This window comes from Electrona antarctica, assembly GCF_951216825.1.
Source record: "Electrona antarctica genome assembly, chromosome: 19".
Taxonomy (NCBI): Eukaryota; Metazoa; Chordata; class Actinopteri; order Myctophiformes; family Myctophidae; genus Electrona; species Electrona antarctica.
The window spans coordinates 33,427,992-33,443,943 of NC_136800.1; the positions used below are offsets into that span (position 1 = coordinate 33,427,992).

The following is a 15,952-nucleotide window of genomic DNA, read 5'->3' on the forward strand; positions in this document are numbered from 1 at the left end:
GTGTGTGTGTGTGTGTGTGTGTGTGTGTGTGTGTGTGTGTGTGTGTGTGTGTGTGTGTGTGTGTGACAGATAGAGGGTGATACATTGTGGATTCGTGTGAGCAAACATACAGTCGATGGGATCATGGGAGGAGAACTTGTCGATGGGGTATTTTCACTTAAAACTTTCCCCACAATAACAAAAAAACAGAACATACACTCATATAGAGGCCTCCACTCAACCATATGTGGTTTAATTGATTAGAGAGAAGCAGTGAGAGGTTCGAGGCAGAAAGGTTCACTGACCTTGGACATCACGCCACCGTCCTGCCATGCCGGCTGTCCCTTCTCCACAGACAGCCAGCACATGTCCATTCAGCAATCTCCACAGCCTCAAAAGCTCAAAGGCATATATGAAAAGGACCTTGAACTTTAATTATGCCTGGATTCGAACCCAGTTCTCCCTTGTGGAAAGCCAATATCTTAATCAATTAACCTAAAGGCAATTCATTATCATTTGGGGGAGATATTAGACTTTTAGGTCATCAGGTTGTTGATGTGAGCCACTCTGCTACACAATGAACATCAAACAATGTCCCTATACATTATTATTTTTTATTTTCGCCCCAAAATAGGGTCACCAGGTTGAAAGTGGTTAAAATCAGGACACGGACAGCGCTGTCGCCTCACAGCTAGAAGGGCCTGGGTTTGATTCTTGCTGGCGAAGCTGTGGGTGCTGGGGGCTTGTTCTCTCCTCCGCATCATCAGTGCCCATACCCTGGGTGGTGTTAGCAAAAGGGCCTTTCTGTGTGGAGTTTGCACATTCTCCCTGTGTTCCCTAGGGTAGTAGGGTAGGTACTGTACTCTCACAAAAACATGCAGTAATCCTGGCCTCCCCTTGGCCAGCCTGGGCGCATGATGGAGGGGAAAGGAACTGGTTGGAATAACGTGTTCCTTCCACGTGCCAACCAGGCACGTGGAAGGAACACGTCCAACCAGGTCAGCCAACGCAGGGAAACTGGAAGTACCTAACAACGCCGGGACAACGCTCCACACGTCCAAAACTCTTCTCCCTTCTGGCTCCAAAACTATGGAATGCACTTCCCATTACAATCAGAAATTCAGCCTCACTCCCAATCTTCCGCCGTAGTCTGAAAACCCACCTGTTGCCCTAGCCCTTTATAGCACTTTATGTAGACTGATAGCATTAATGTAAATCGCTCTGGATTAAGAGCGTCTGCTAAATGCCTAAATTGTAATTGGAAACACCCCCCTGTCAGGTGAAAAGAAGAGCCTTGGGCTCGAAGGAGGCTCTCCCCAGGTTGGCAGAGGGAGTGCAGCGCCCAGGATTACATAATTGACACTGGGTGAAAAAATGGGTTGCAAAATCGTGGGAAAAAAATAAAATAAAAAAGATATATATCAGAACACAGCAGCTGCATAATTGTAGATACCGTTGTCTTCAAAAAGGTCAAATAATGGCCAAATTGGTCAGGCTCTGAAAGTGACGCCCCCCTCTGTATACATACATTAAATCCAGAACAGGCTATATCCATTACAGAGGGCTTAACATGAGCCTTATGAGATGTACTGGGGCTTGGCGGAGGGTGGTGTTGGCAGGGGGTGTTCTTCCCCCTCCACGGTAAGCAGGAAGAGAAGCCTCTGTTGGATACAACCCCAGGTCGCGCTCAGATGAGGCAGGGACTCGTGTGTGGATGTAATTGCCTATTTTCCACATCCTTCGAGGGGGATCTCAAGGGGATGGAATAAAAATGTCACCTGGTTATATAGAAGCCAAGGTCGCAGTCTAATATTAAAGCCATGAACAGGCTTAGAGAAACGCAAGATAATAAAGCCGGTTACTTGCTGGGTTTAATTTGAGGCTCTCAGCGGATGCCAGCGGAGTCATCGGGGACCGTTGGTGAGGTTTCACTATAGGCCGAGGGTGATTTTCTATGAAACAGAACACAGTAAATAAACACGGTGTCATGCTGTCACGACACAATCAGAGGCACGAAGGAGGCTACTCAACACTGTGAGGTACGATGTACTTACGTTGAGAGCGATACTGTAATATTTCCCACTGTGCCTTTCAAAGCCGATCACAGATATGGGTGCGTTCGAAGCACATTCACTTCCTGGGGGCACTTATTCTCTATGTTCTAGGGACGCGTGGGCATCTTTAATAGTGCCACTGTCTAACCCAGCGATATAGAATGCACCTCGGCAGCATTAGCATAAGTTAATTTCTAAAGGGTTAGTTCAATGACGGGGCTGTTCCAATCGAAGGTCTCATTAACCACTGTTATCTCCTCAGGAATATAGCAATCAATGGAATTCTGTGCTTAATGAAACCCCCAGAAAGGAGTGCCCTCTGAGCATCCCCAGCTTAATGCGTATATCTATTCTGTATAATAAAAGCAGTCGAATGAATTCAGAGCTGCCTTATTATACCAGTGTGAGGTGAATTCAGTAGTAGTCAATATAGCTATTGCCTGCCTCTTTCTCCCCACCAGACATTCCCATGGGATGGCATGTCTGTAAAACTCCACTACCAACCTGCTTCTCCCGCTATCTACCCCCGCCCCCCTCCCTCACACACACACACACACACACACACACACACACACACACACACACACACACACACACACACACACACACACACACACACATTCTATTTGGCCAGGCCACGTTGTTTCTTTCAGAATGTTATTAAACAGCTGCTGATGGAGTATTCGCCCCCAGCCTAAGTAAATGTTCTCAAGACCATTTCGAGGCCGCATTGTTTAGGAATGGATTAGTGAAGTTGGAGGAGCGGGAGAGCGAGAGAAAACAAGAGAGAGAAAGTCAGATTTGTCTTATCGCTAAGCGAGAAACTTTTTATTTGGAGTCTTTAAGCAGATGCCGTGGAGCGAAATAAAAACAACCCACACAAAACGCATCCCTCAACGACAGAAGAGCGAGAGTTACTTTGATGTTTTGACATAATGACAGGAATGAAATAAGACACGTTGAACTGCTGGTTTTGATTTGTGCCTATCTGGGGAATATTGCCGTAAGTTAGCATCTGTGTGATCTGCACTAGACTGTTGTTTGACAGGTATATTTGGTTTCAATCTCGCTGATTCCATTTCCGTAGCTGCAAGTTAGTGTCAACGGCACTCTGCACACGAAAGCTTTGGTACGTAGGCGGGACTATGTAGCTCCGTTTGCCCCATCAATACGTGGCAGGTGTTTCATGTTCTTTGGTTGGTTGTGTGTGTGTGTGTGTGTGTGCGTGTGGCCACTGAACAGTAGGTGCCTTGTGTTAAAACAACCAGACACAATTGTTCACACATGGATAATTATGTATACAATGTTGTATATGTGTGTATGTTGTGTGTGTGTGTGTGTGTGTGTGTGTGTGTGTGTGTGTGTGTGTGTGTGTGTGTGTGTGTGTGCGTGTGCGTGCGCGTGCGCGCTTATGGTGTGTCATGAGCACGCGCGTGCTCATGACACACACACACACCTGTCCGCTGAAATGTGTATCATTCCGTCGTCAGACCTGGCTTGTCACAAGCACACACAGGTGTCATGATGATCCCTGTAGACTGACAGGCCCACTGCATTGTCCCTGCTATCCCTGGCCTGGTGTATCACAAGCTGTCACAGCAAGCTCAAACCGGGCACACTTACTACTACCATTTGACAGTAGTCAATCAATAAGAACAGAAGGAGTCAGGGGGTTCTAATAATTGAAAATATATACGTCGGGTGAATATCTTCAGGTGATTACTGTTACATACCAGACTTTTGCAGTAACCAGTTTCTTTACGACAAATAGCGAAACAATCAGATCTAAAAGCTCATAATACATGCGTTCTACTATTTTGGATTTAAAAAAAAAATGTTTTTGCCATTCAGATTCTAAAAATGTTTTCTACATCCTGACAGTTTTCTGAAAAAGCTATGTTTCTATGTCAGTCGTTCTTCGATTTTTCAAAAATAGCAGATCTACAGGCTCATAGCGCGCCACTCGTAGATCTGCTATTTTTCAATAGCTAAAGCATAACATAATGCTAACACCAAAAGGGGTTCCCGCCCAAAATGGGCTTATGCTGTCCTCATCATAGGGATGCCATTTTGAAAGTAGTTAAGGCTATATGTGTTTTTTAGAGTATACTGAATGGTTTGGATACAGTTTTGAGGTGATCGTCAAAAAGTTTAAACCACAGTTTTCGTATTTACTGTTATGTGCGTGACAAGAGGATTGATATAGTAATATTTTCCTTGTTTCAGCTTAATAATATGATAAAAGTCTACGAAGTACATCCCTAAAGAGTGAGAAATTATCATACATATTACAACAAATCTCTCCAAAACACTACGTAGTACGGACAAGATAATAATATCTTGTACGGACGAGATAATATCTTGTACGGACGAGATATTATCTTGTACGGACGAGATAATATCTTGTACGGACAAGATAATATCTTGTACGGACGAGATATTATCTTGTACGGAAGATAAAATATATTTTGAATGCATGGCCATTCAGGGGCTCCGTAATGTAGCATTAAATACTATGGCAAATTATTTTGGGGTGTTTAGTGGACATACATTTGGAATAATTCAACAGAAGTCCCTTAGAAACGTGTTTCTAAATTAGAGACCAAGCTGGACTCGGGTGACTTTACAACAGGTATATGGATGTACAATACTTTACCCATTAAGCATCTGTGTGATTTGAATTTCGGCTATTCAAAAATAGCAGATGTACAAGCTCACAGCGTGCCACTTCGTGCCGCGCTGCCAGCTTCTACATCTGCTATTTCTGAAAGTGTTTGAAAAATGAATTGAATTACGAAAAAGTTTGAGAACTACTGATTTTAGAATGCATTTGTAGAATCGGCCTCAGGTCTTAACGAGGTAGTGCTTACTCCCATGTCAACTAGCAAGATGTCTGATCACATCACATCACTTTCTGTACACAGTCAGAGCCCCAACCTTCAGTAAGAACAGGGGGTCTGTTTCTAGCATGGAAATGGGCTTCCAGCTCTGGAAAAGCAGTTTGTCCTCAGAACTGGGGATCAGACTGAGCGAATAGCGGGAGGGAGACCTGATATACTGTAATATAAACCCACCATACAGCAAGCTTCATTATACAGTATGTATACTTCGTACGTACGTACGCACGCACGCACGCACGCACGCACGCACGCACGCACGCACGCACGCACGCGAGCAGTCAGTTTTACACTGACTTGTTTTGTGTCCTCTCTCATGCCATCCATTCCGTGCCACCAGACCAGCAGGGGCCTAGCTACATGCAACACTAATGCAAGCCCCCACAGGGCTCGCCTCTGCAGGCAGGAAGGCTCTCCATTTTCACCTCGCTGCCTAAAATCAACTTGATACGACGCTATGCAAATTCTCACGTGACATGACGTCATCGTGGTGAACTCTGGCATCTGTCGTTGTCAAAATGATCTTTTGCACCTGTTTGAGTGAGCGCCACTGCGCTGACGTCCAAAGAAAACACACACGTTTTTCTCTGTCCACGCTCAAAATCAGCCTCTATTCATTATCACCGCAGCTTTGAAAAGTATCACTTGGAAAAACATCACAGATGATGATTTTAGTGGCTGCTTTGGAAGGCTGTTCGTGTAGATAAACGCGATATGAGGATAGTGTAAATTTCTGTTCTCGGGAGAATTTCTTCACTTGATACTTGAAAGGACAAACGGCTTGTTCTTTTTGCTTTTCCACTACGGTATAGTTCATTATTATGTTTGGAACTGTCTCCAACTCTCCGTGCTTCGAGGCTTCACAAAAGCTTTTGTGTTGATACTAGGTCTGTATTAATTCCCATCCTTGCTTAGACACGCGCAACACACACACACACACACACACACACACACACACACACACACACACACACACACACACACACACACACAATTTTCTCTCTAGCCCACTCCCTCTGGTATTATCTGCCTTTCTCCCTGAAAAGCAAAAAAGAAATCTGTGCTTTTTATTATGTATTTGCCTTTCTCCCCGTTTGCACGGAGCTGTTCAGCACTTTATGTTATTAAAGCAGAACGTTATTTTTCGCCAGAGCCGTCATTGGCCCACAGCGGTAATTACTGGGGATCTGCATAGCTGCCTCCCGACTCGCACGCCTTGGAAATGTTATGACCACCCGCCGGTCTCAGCGGAGCGTTACGGGGCGACTTCTACAGCTGGTGTCTTTGCTCGGGCCGCGGCCGCGACACTTAGCTCGTCTCCCAACAGGGTCCCGGGGCAACAGACCAGACGGACAGAAGGACGGATGCAGAAAATAAGCGAACGCATGATGGTTATGGAGAGAGCGCCTGGCCTGTGATACACCGGATAGCATCGGGCTTACCGCCTCGGAGCGGCTCGCAGTTGTTGTTGTTTCCCCCAGTCTAGTCCGCGTGTGTCCAATACAATAGTGGACTTGAAACATTGCCCCTGACAGAGTAAAATTGGACATAAACAGAGATGGTGTTTGGCTTGTATTAATGTACCAGATCCATTGCCCTCAGACAGACTCATTGGGCAAGGCGAGAGAGAGAGAGAGAGAGAGTGTCCTGGGGCCTGTTGTTAGATGAGAGGATTCAGATATGACTCTAGTCCAAGATATGAGCAAAATCACTGTGGCTCTGTCGGCCCTTATTTATCTATTGATCTTTCTCTCTCATTCTCTCTCCATATATAACTCATCACCTCTCTCGGTCTCCCATTCCTCCACTCCGCCCATCTGTCTCTTGCTTTCTCTCACACACTCTCTGCACCATTCGTTCCCTGAGAGGCGATAACGCTACACGCTGCACCATTCGTTCCCTGAGAGGCGATAACGCTACACTCTGCACCATTCGTTCCCTGAGAGGCGATAGCGCTGTCTGTGCGTGTCGCAGTGCGCCCTGCCCTGACACCACTCTCCACCGGGGGTCAGAGGTTAACTCCCCGTTCAGGGTCAGCGGCTTCCTGGAGGTCAGACCTGCAGAATCGCCGAGCTCCTTAATGAGCTCAGTCTGGCTGGGTCTGCAACTATGAACACAGTGCCACACATTGCAAACACATGTTCATAACACGCACACATGCACACGCACACATCTCCCCTACAGTCTATAAAAGCCCATGGGGCTAACAACTTTCAACCTAGAATCCCTATTGTGGAATCACACATATGCAATACTTGTCAAATATGTGTGTGTCAAATATAGCCAAAACAACAGATCTACGAGCTCACAACATGTCACATCGCTGTTCATGTACATTTTCAACTATTTCCGACGCCTATGGCCTACAGGGGCAGGGTGAGTAAGCGTGATTAGCTCATTTCTCAACGCAGCTTTTTTTCAAGGCTTTGTTTAAAACTGATTTAAAGCCCTGATTAATTATTAGCAGGGACCAGAAAAGCATCCCCACACAGTATTTACAGTTTCCCTTTTCGTGGGTGTGTATAATAAGTAGTGTAATAAGTAATAAGTAGTAAGTAGACAAAAGCACACACAAAACCTTCATACATACATACTGTACATACATACATACATACATACATACATACATACATACATACATACATACATACATACATACATACATACATACATACAATGTTTATATTATGCTCACAGAGATTGACTTGACTGATTTGAAACAGCACAGAAATCATACTGCATCAAAATATGCAACACAGATTATCTCTCTCTCTCTCTCTCTCCCTCCTTCTTGCTCTCTCTCTTTTTATTTGATTTCCAACAGCAGCTTGTCTGCAAATACTCAGGTTAAACTAATTGGCATTATTAAACCGGCTAGCTCAACCAAAAACATGGATTAATGTGTATCATGTGCTTTCACGCGCAAGTTAAATAGCCATGCTGTGTGTGTGTGTGTGTGTGTGTGTGTGTGTGTGTGTGTGTGTGTGTGTGTGTGTGTGTGTGTGTGTGTGTGTGTGTGTGTGTGTGTGTGTGTGTGTGTGTGTGTGTGTGTGTTCGGAATATTAAACGAGCTGCTGTCAATTTCAATCAGCGGCGCGCGTGGCATGCCTGGGGCCCAGGTAGCCCAATTACTGGCCCGACACGCTCGACATGCTAACAGAAGCCCCAGCCTATCTCCTCTTATTCAAGCAGGGCTGAGGGAAGCGGAAGACGCTAAATGTAATGTGGGTCGATGTGTGAAGGGCGAATGCTGTTGGGAGAGGCTGCCAAGGCAAGGGTAGCATCATCCAGCGTGCAGCCGGAGGATCGATGGGCTTGGGGACGGGATGAATGGGTGCAGATGGGGAGAAAGGAGGAAGACGCTTGACAGTTTGGACGGCAAAGAACAATGGAATGTATAGCAGGAGGAAATCGTCACTGTCAGGCAGAAACCAGCTAACTCCATTATTATTATTTTTTCCCATAAATCAACGCTATAGAACACCCCTTACGTCTGTGTGTTGGTTAAAATAATATTGAAATGAAAAGTGCTTCTGACAAAACCAGCTAACTCAGGAGTTAGCTGGTTTAGCCCTCTCCCCTGCGTGGCAGAGCAGCTGCAGAGGTATGAATTAGCTTGAGGATCCATTGTCAGCCGTTCGTATCAATGATGGACAAAACAAAACCTCCTAACTCCACTCCAAACCTCCTAACCCGACGGCAGAGATATGTTAATAATGTTTGTGTTTCTCTCTCTCTCTTCCTTTCTCCATCCCTTCTGTCGCCTCCATCTCTCCTTCCTCTTGCGTCTCAGGGAGGTAAGATCCCGGTGCGGTGGACGGCGCCGGAAGCCATCGCCTACAGGAAGTTCACCTCGGCCAGCGACGTGTGGAGCTACGGCATCGTCATGTGGGAGGTGATGTCATTCGGAGAGAGGCCCTACTGGGACATGTCCAACCAGGATGTGAGTGTCTGTTTGTCCGCTTCACCCAAAAAATAAACATGGGAAACCATTTTATTTTAAAATGAACTACATGTTTAATTCAACAGTGGCATTGCTTTTTTTACAGAACAACAACTAAAATGTGGATGGCTTTACCCGGACTTGGGCTTAACACAGCTACTGCTGCTTCTCTTTGGAAGCGGTGATTATCTCTTTGTCAACGTGTCCATCGAGAGGAGCTCATAAGGCTGGAAGCTGTAATAAATCATAACGTTTTTTTTTTCTTTTTGTATCAGTTAGTACTTGATAGTATCACGTCGAATATGTCCTTGACGGTGACTTTGGAAGCAGATTTGCCATGGCAGACGTCTCATACGTTTTTCCCCCCTCTCTTCCTTCCTGGCCAGGCATTATGAGAGCAATGAGTGATTGCTTTAGAGCGCTTGCTTTGTTCCCCATGTCCGTTTGGACGCTGTCCCATTGTCCACACATGCACATATACGAGCACACGTGTGCCTGCATCATGCACATGTCTCACTCACACACACACACGCACACGCACGCTCCGCACACATGGGCTGGACGTAGTCCCACACTATGAGGTCGCTCTCCTCTGCGATCTCGCCGCCAGCCAGGCTGCCAGCCCACCGGTCCTCTGTGGGGGTTTGCTCTGCAAGGAACGTCCAACCCAGCAGATGTTGCCTCAGTGGGCCAGAATGTGCTGACTGGTGTGGGCTAACGCAGAGGAGAGAACTGGCGCTGCACCCAATGGCCGGCTGCTCGTTCCACCCACATGTGTGGGCGTGCGCGCTCACACGCGTCTTTTGTATTACTATATTTGTGAGGACATCAGTGTTTTTTCGAACGGCATTGGAAATGTCTGAAAATAGCCTAAACGTTGCTTGGAAATAGCAGATGAGCTCGTAGATCAGCTATTTTTCTGGGTGTGATATCACCATGCAACTAAGTACAATGGGGAAAACTACAACCCTAACTATAACCCCTATATACCTAACCTCTTAATGTCAAATCCTATGTATCCTATGCATGTATTCACACAAAGCCTGGTTTGTACTTGGTTGTGCAGCCGAAAACAGACGACCTACAAGCTCACAACGTGTGAGCTTGTAGACTGCCTGTTTTCAGTGTGTGGCCACTGTATGCAACAAAGTATATCGAGCCCTCGAAGATGCATAAACAGGTTCACACACACGTGCCTTCGCCTAGCACACATAACACAGATACACATACATACATACATACATACACACACGCCTCCATATGCACTATTCGTCAGGATTCTGCTGAGTTGCAGGCAGCGCCACGGTAGAGTTGGAAACCTATAGATTGGCTTCAAGTTTAATAATAGTGTATCTTTGCACTCGATCTCATGCAGACCTTGATCTCAGCATTCCATCCATCTCTGATGAAAGATTAGGCACACAAACTATACGGATACGGGTGGTGGCGAGATGCATCAAAGTGCAACTGAATGCTCTCTGCAGTGTTTGCATTATGTAAAGTTGCTAAACTTAATGGTTGTACATAACTGCAACATTCTTAGGATAATGTTAGGCCATGTCATTGGGCCATTGCATTTCTAGCAACACCCTGTGGAGGTTTACTTCTATATTTGTATATTTTTAAGATGTGATAAAATAATGTCAAATGATGCATTTATATTGCGCCATTATCCAATGCGCATTACATTCACACATTCACACACACTTTCACACCAAAAGTGGAGGAATCCATGCAAGGCACCAACCTGCTCATTGGGCTCAGTTATAGGGGGGTCGACGCTAAGCCATGGAGTTTGAATCCATTTTCCATGTCCCAATTAATTTCCATTTCCTCCTGTATGAGCCAACTGCGGCAGAAAACTTCTGAAACTCAATCACTCTAATAAGGGCCAGGTATCCTGTACCGCCTCCGAGAAACAAGTGTCAAGTGGTGGTTTTTCACACTGTTAATTATGTCTGCCTGTTCCCTGGACGTTTCTGTCCAGAGTGACACACACTTCTCTCCGCAGTCTTCCATGCTGCTATAGAGTGACGGCTGATCGGCTAGAGTCAAGCGGAAGGACACATCAGCCGGAGTGCTAAGTGTCTCTAGAATAGATAGAGTGACTGAAGAGATCGTGCGTGCGTGCGTGTGTGCGTGCGAGTACACATGTTCCTATATGTGCTTGTTTTCAGGTGTGTATGTGACGTGCGTTCGTGTTCGTGTTGGCGTGCATGTGCAGGCTGTGGGTGGGAGAGGAGCGGAGAGAGAGAGCAAGTCAAGACGACAGATTGCAAGACTTTGAGTCTATCGGTCACAGAAACTTCTCAGCAACAACACCGACCAGGGCAAGAGCACTGTTAATATTGAGCTCCCCCGACTAAGATAGACCGAGGCCTCGTCAGATTGAGTTAGCACCGCAGAACGGGAGAGGATTGCTAGCGTTAGTGTGTTAGTATCGCCAAATTGGTTCCGTTGAGCATAGGGGCCTGAGAGCAGCCACTATATGCTGCTGTAACCATTTATCATGTATATAATTAGTCAATGTCGTATGATGCTAACAGCTTCACCCCAGACACAGCGCGGAATATACCATCCTCCACTGAAACGGCTGAGAAACCTGTCCCGCATGCACATAAACTTGCCACATTATACCTGATTCACTGCACTTCTCTGTGCATTCTAAATGCCTTTAATTGGATTATCCTATTGCTTTGGTTCTGGGGACCACTAGGGCTCAAAACAGCCCCTTGCGGGTCTGTAACTCTCTAAGAGTGTACAAATGGAATCAAATGGGGGTCCATGGCCTTAAGGCATGTCGTTGCTGTTGGGCAGAAACAAGTATCTCCATACTACATTCTTTTGTAAATGAACTTCGTCATACAAACGTGCCGCACAAAAGTAGTGAACATAGCAGAGCTTGCAGATCTGCCATTTTCAATGGCAAGTATCGGCATAATTTACTGTGGAAGGGTGACAATTTAGCAACTACAGTACATGTTTCTATCTGGCAGCATAGCATTGACAATATAAAAGCTGTAAAAGTTGGCCATCTGGTGTCCGTGCTTAGGAGACATAAACAAACAAATTATTTGTTTTACACTACTAACACCAGATAAGAGTATAAGAACAACACTATGGTGTTAAATTATAAATGCGATGCCATATATAACACAGGTTTTCCTAGTGTGGGAGGCGCTCACAATAAGCACATGGTCTGGGTACTAACTGGCTGTGGTATATCTGATGCTGTACCACAAAAAATTGATATTGTCTCTGTTAGGTGGAAACCTCATATGTCCAAAACTGTTACTTTCCAGGATTCAATTCAATTCAAAAATAGCAAAAGCACCTGATCGACAAGCTCAAAACGGGCCACTTCATCTGACCTCGAAGATGAAAACACTAGCCTCCGGCCTATAGTGGAGGGGAATGCAAAGAAATGCGCGATGCTTGAGGCAGCTGTGCAAGAGGCAAATTGGCGTGACAGGCGTCAGAACCTAGTTTTGGTCGGTTTGAAAGAAAAGATGGAGGATGGGAAACCTGCGATATGTGTAAGGAAAATCATTGATGAAGCGCTGGGCATACAACTGGACCAAGCACAGTTGCAGAGAGTGCACCGAGTCCCTGGCGGTCTAGTATGGGATGAAAAACGTCCACCGAGACCTATTGTTATGCGCTTCTTGTGCTTTCTGGAGAAGGAGAAAGTGGTTAATGCCGCAAAACGGGCCACTTCGCACTGTGATTCGAGCTTGTAAATCTTCTACTTCTGATGCTTTTGTAGTTCGATCAACTCTAAAGGGTAAAACGTGGAGATAAGAGGTTTCTGCGATATACCACCGATCATGTCCAGGCTCATTCTGAGGGTCCCTGGCATGGAAACGTTAGTGAACGCCTGGTATAACACAAACCCTCTCCCTATAGGTGATCAATGCCATTGAACAGGACTACCGCCTGCCCCCGCCCATGGACTGTCCCAGCACCCTGCACCAGCTGATGCTGGACTGCTGGCAGAAGGACCGCAACGCCCGGCCCCGTTTCGCCGACATCGTCAGCACCCTGGACAAGATGATCCGCAACCCCACCAGCCTCAAAGCTGTGGCCAACATCCCTGCTGTGTAAGTGCATGTTCATGGTCTTTAGATTCAGTTTCACGGTCTGTTCAACGGAAAAACACGACGATATAACAAAATACAACAACGCCAGGACAATGCATGAAATCGATGAGTGCGTAGCGACACGCAAAGTGTTCTTGCACGTACAAGTATGTGTACATGCACGTACAGGTCTGTGCTCTTTGTGTATTTCCATAGCCTGGTTCACTGCTACCGCTTGTAGTACACTATCCTTCTGCCTACAAGACTCCACATTCACACCTGCCTTTTCATCCTCCCATAAAATAAACATGGCTTCTTGACTTTTGCATGCATCAAACCTGAACTTCACGCTCCCCACTATTTCCTCCTGTTTTCTCTCTCGCACGCACGCATGTGCATGCACACACACACACACACACACACACACACACACACACACACACACACACACACACACACACACACACACACACACACACTTCCGTTCTCCCTAACTCACCCCGCTGCTTAATATTGCATCAAAGCTCTGCTGCATATCTCCTCTCAACCCCCCTCCCCCCATCTCTCTGCCTGCCTGCCTGCCTGCCTGTCTGTCTCATCCTGTCCTCTCCCCTCCTCCAGACCTTCTCAGCCACTGCTGGATCGCTCCATCCCCGACTTCAACACCTTCAGCTCGGTGGAGGACTGGCTGGCTGCCATCAAGATGAGCCAGTACAGAGATAACTTCCTCAACTCCGGCTTCACCTCCCTGCAGCTGGTGGCTCAGATGACCTCAGAGTGAGTTCAGTCGCAGCGGTGTGTGAAATGTCACCTTCCTCCTCCACGCAGTGATGGAAGAAGGGCTTTTACTTCAGTAAAAGTATCAAATCAACCGCAATGCAGAAATCCTCTAGTAAAAGTGATGCCTCAAATTAATTAGATTTGTACTCATTGTGCAGAACGAACGTGCTTTTCAAATCGTAAAATGTGTTTTTTTGAAAATAGAAAGTATATAGGGGGCTGAAGTGGTATGCTTTGTATTGTAATAATAATCAAAATCTACAATGCAACTTTGTAACTCAGGTTTTCAAATAATTGTAGTAAAGTAAAAGTGCAATATTTGCTCTATGTATACAGTACTTGAGAACATGTTCTCGGTCACTGTCCACCTCTGCCACCTCCACCTCTGCCTCCACACCTCAACAAGCCATCCAGATATGGCACCCGGCCCTTAAAAAAGATTGACACTAGTAGAGCCATTTGATTCTGCATGACTCAACCTCCCGTGGTGCAACCCAGCTCAGCAGGACTTCACTCTGAGTCTCGGTTTCTTTCTTGTTTCTGTCCACTATGATGACAGACAGTCCAACAAGGAGAGAGGTGCCTTAGAAAAGACATTGACGCCTGCTCTTAGAAACTGATGATTAGTGGTATGAGCGGGAAACATTTTGTAGGGTGAAGTTGTTAAATAAACTGCATAGCCAATTAAAATGCCCGTAAGCTTAGACAACGAGGGTTGATATTAAGTAATATTAAACAAAATTATATAAAATAAATTAAAGCGGTTAATTACAAGGTTTCTAATTAGGTCCATGACAGAATAAAATGCAATACTGTGCAGGAGGATGCTAAACGCACACCAGTCGTAGTAGTGGTGCCAGCTCACGACAGAAACATCTAAAGAGTTAATTAAGTCTTAAAAAGACAAAAGAGTGGCTGCATACACTGATAGCCAAAGAGCCGATTATTTATTAGGATACCCTGAAGAAGGCAGTTGTACTGCCGAAACGTTGGTTTTTACTCTGCATCCTAATAAATAATCGGCTCTCAGTGTGTGCAGCCACTCTTTTGTCTTTTTAAGACTTAACTCTTTAGAATAAAATGCAAACCTAGATTCCCACAACTAATAATAATAATAATAATAATTGTAATAATTGTAATAATAATAATAATAATAAAACGCACTCCTTGCCTCAACTAAATTCTCATTTTCATTTCATTACTGGTATGACAATGAAAGCAGATTAATGTTCAAGATCAGGTTGAACTTGTGAGTATTGTTAATGTTTTGGTATGAGATACAGCGTCTCTTATACCGGGCATTAATTCACTTCATGAGGTGATGTTGCTCACAAAACAAAAACAAAAAAAAAATCTTATCTCAAAGTCATAACCTCCAATTCATTCCTCCGGGCCAAATTGACTCTGAGGGAACAACAACTGTTGTCATTCATCTCATGTAATTAACCCATTTAGGCCTGACGTCAAAATAAAAAAAACGTTCGCTCTGAAATAATATATTTACAAAGATTTGTGCCGCATTTTTACGATTTTTCAAAAATAGCAGACCTACAAGCTCGTAGCGCGCCACTCGGTGGCGCGCTATGAGCTTATAGATCTGCTATTTTTCAATAGCTAAAGTATAACATAATGCTTAGTTAAAACACCAAAAGGGGTTCCCGCCTAGAATGGGTTAAAAATTATGTGCGTTCTCCGCATAAAGAAATAAATTAAAATAAAATACTGCTTTCATCTGTACGCTTGGAGCTCGGTGACATTTATTGCAGGCTCCCAGAGGTGCAAAGTAATATGCATCTGTAATGTATCGCCATGGCTAATAAACCTGGAAGTCTCCTCTCACTGCGGGAAAAGTGAGTTAATTGAATCTGTGATGCAAGTTTGTGTTTGTGTTGACATTCAGGGCCGCGAGCTATCCATCCCAAGTTCTGTCCTTTAGCTGTATAGCACTGCTACTATGTAAATGCACCGGTAAACAAACACTTAGACATATTATGTGTAGGTTTTTGTTTTTGTTTGTCAGTGTTACAGTGGGTCCAGAGGACCTCAGGGGTCCTTGAGGGGGTTCCCAGCTTATTGTTGGAAACCAAATGGACACTAATGGTGCTGTAACTCTGAGAGTGTGCAGATGGAATCAGCTGTACCACTCTGAGTTAAATGAACACTAACATTGCATTTAGCTAAATGCATATCGTTGCTGTCGAACAGAAACCTCTTTATGTC

At 45.1% G+C, this 15,952-nt stretch overlaps 1 protein-coding gene across 1 annotated transcript in view; it reads left to right on the forward strand.

Moving 5' to 3' along the window:
- LOC306943120 (ephrin type-B receptor 1-like) overlaps nt 1–15,952 on the forward strand; it is a gene marked incomplete at its 5' end in the record, with an annotated part of 106,696 nt that overhangs the window by 83,908 nt on the left and 6,836 nt on the right. Inside the window, 3 exons of the mRNA XM_079529322.1 lie at nt 8,724–8,873; nt 12,780–12,973; nt 13,574–13,729. Coding sequence (XP_079385448.1) covers nt 8,724–8,873; nt 12,780–12,973; nt 13,574–13,729 — 500 coding nt within the window. The remainder of the gene's footprint in view (nt 1–8,723; nt 8,874–12,779; nt 12,974–13,573; nt 13,730–15,952) is intronic.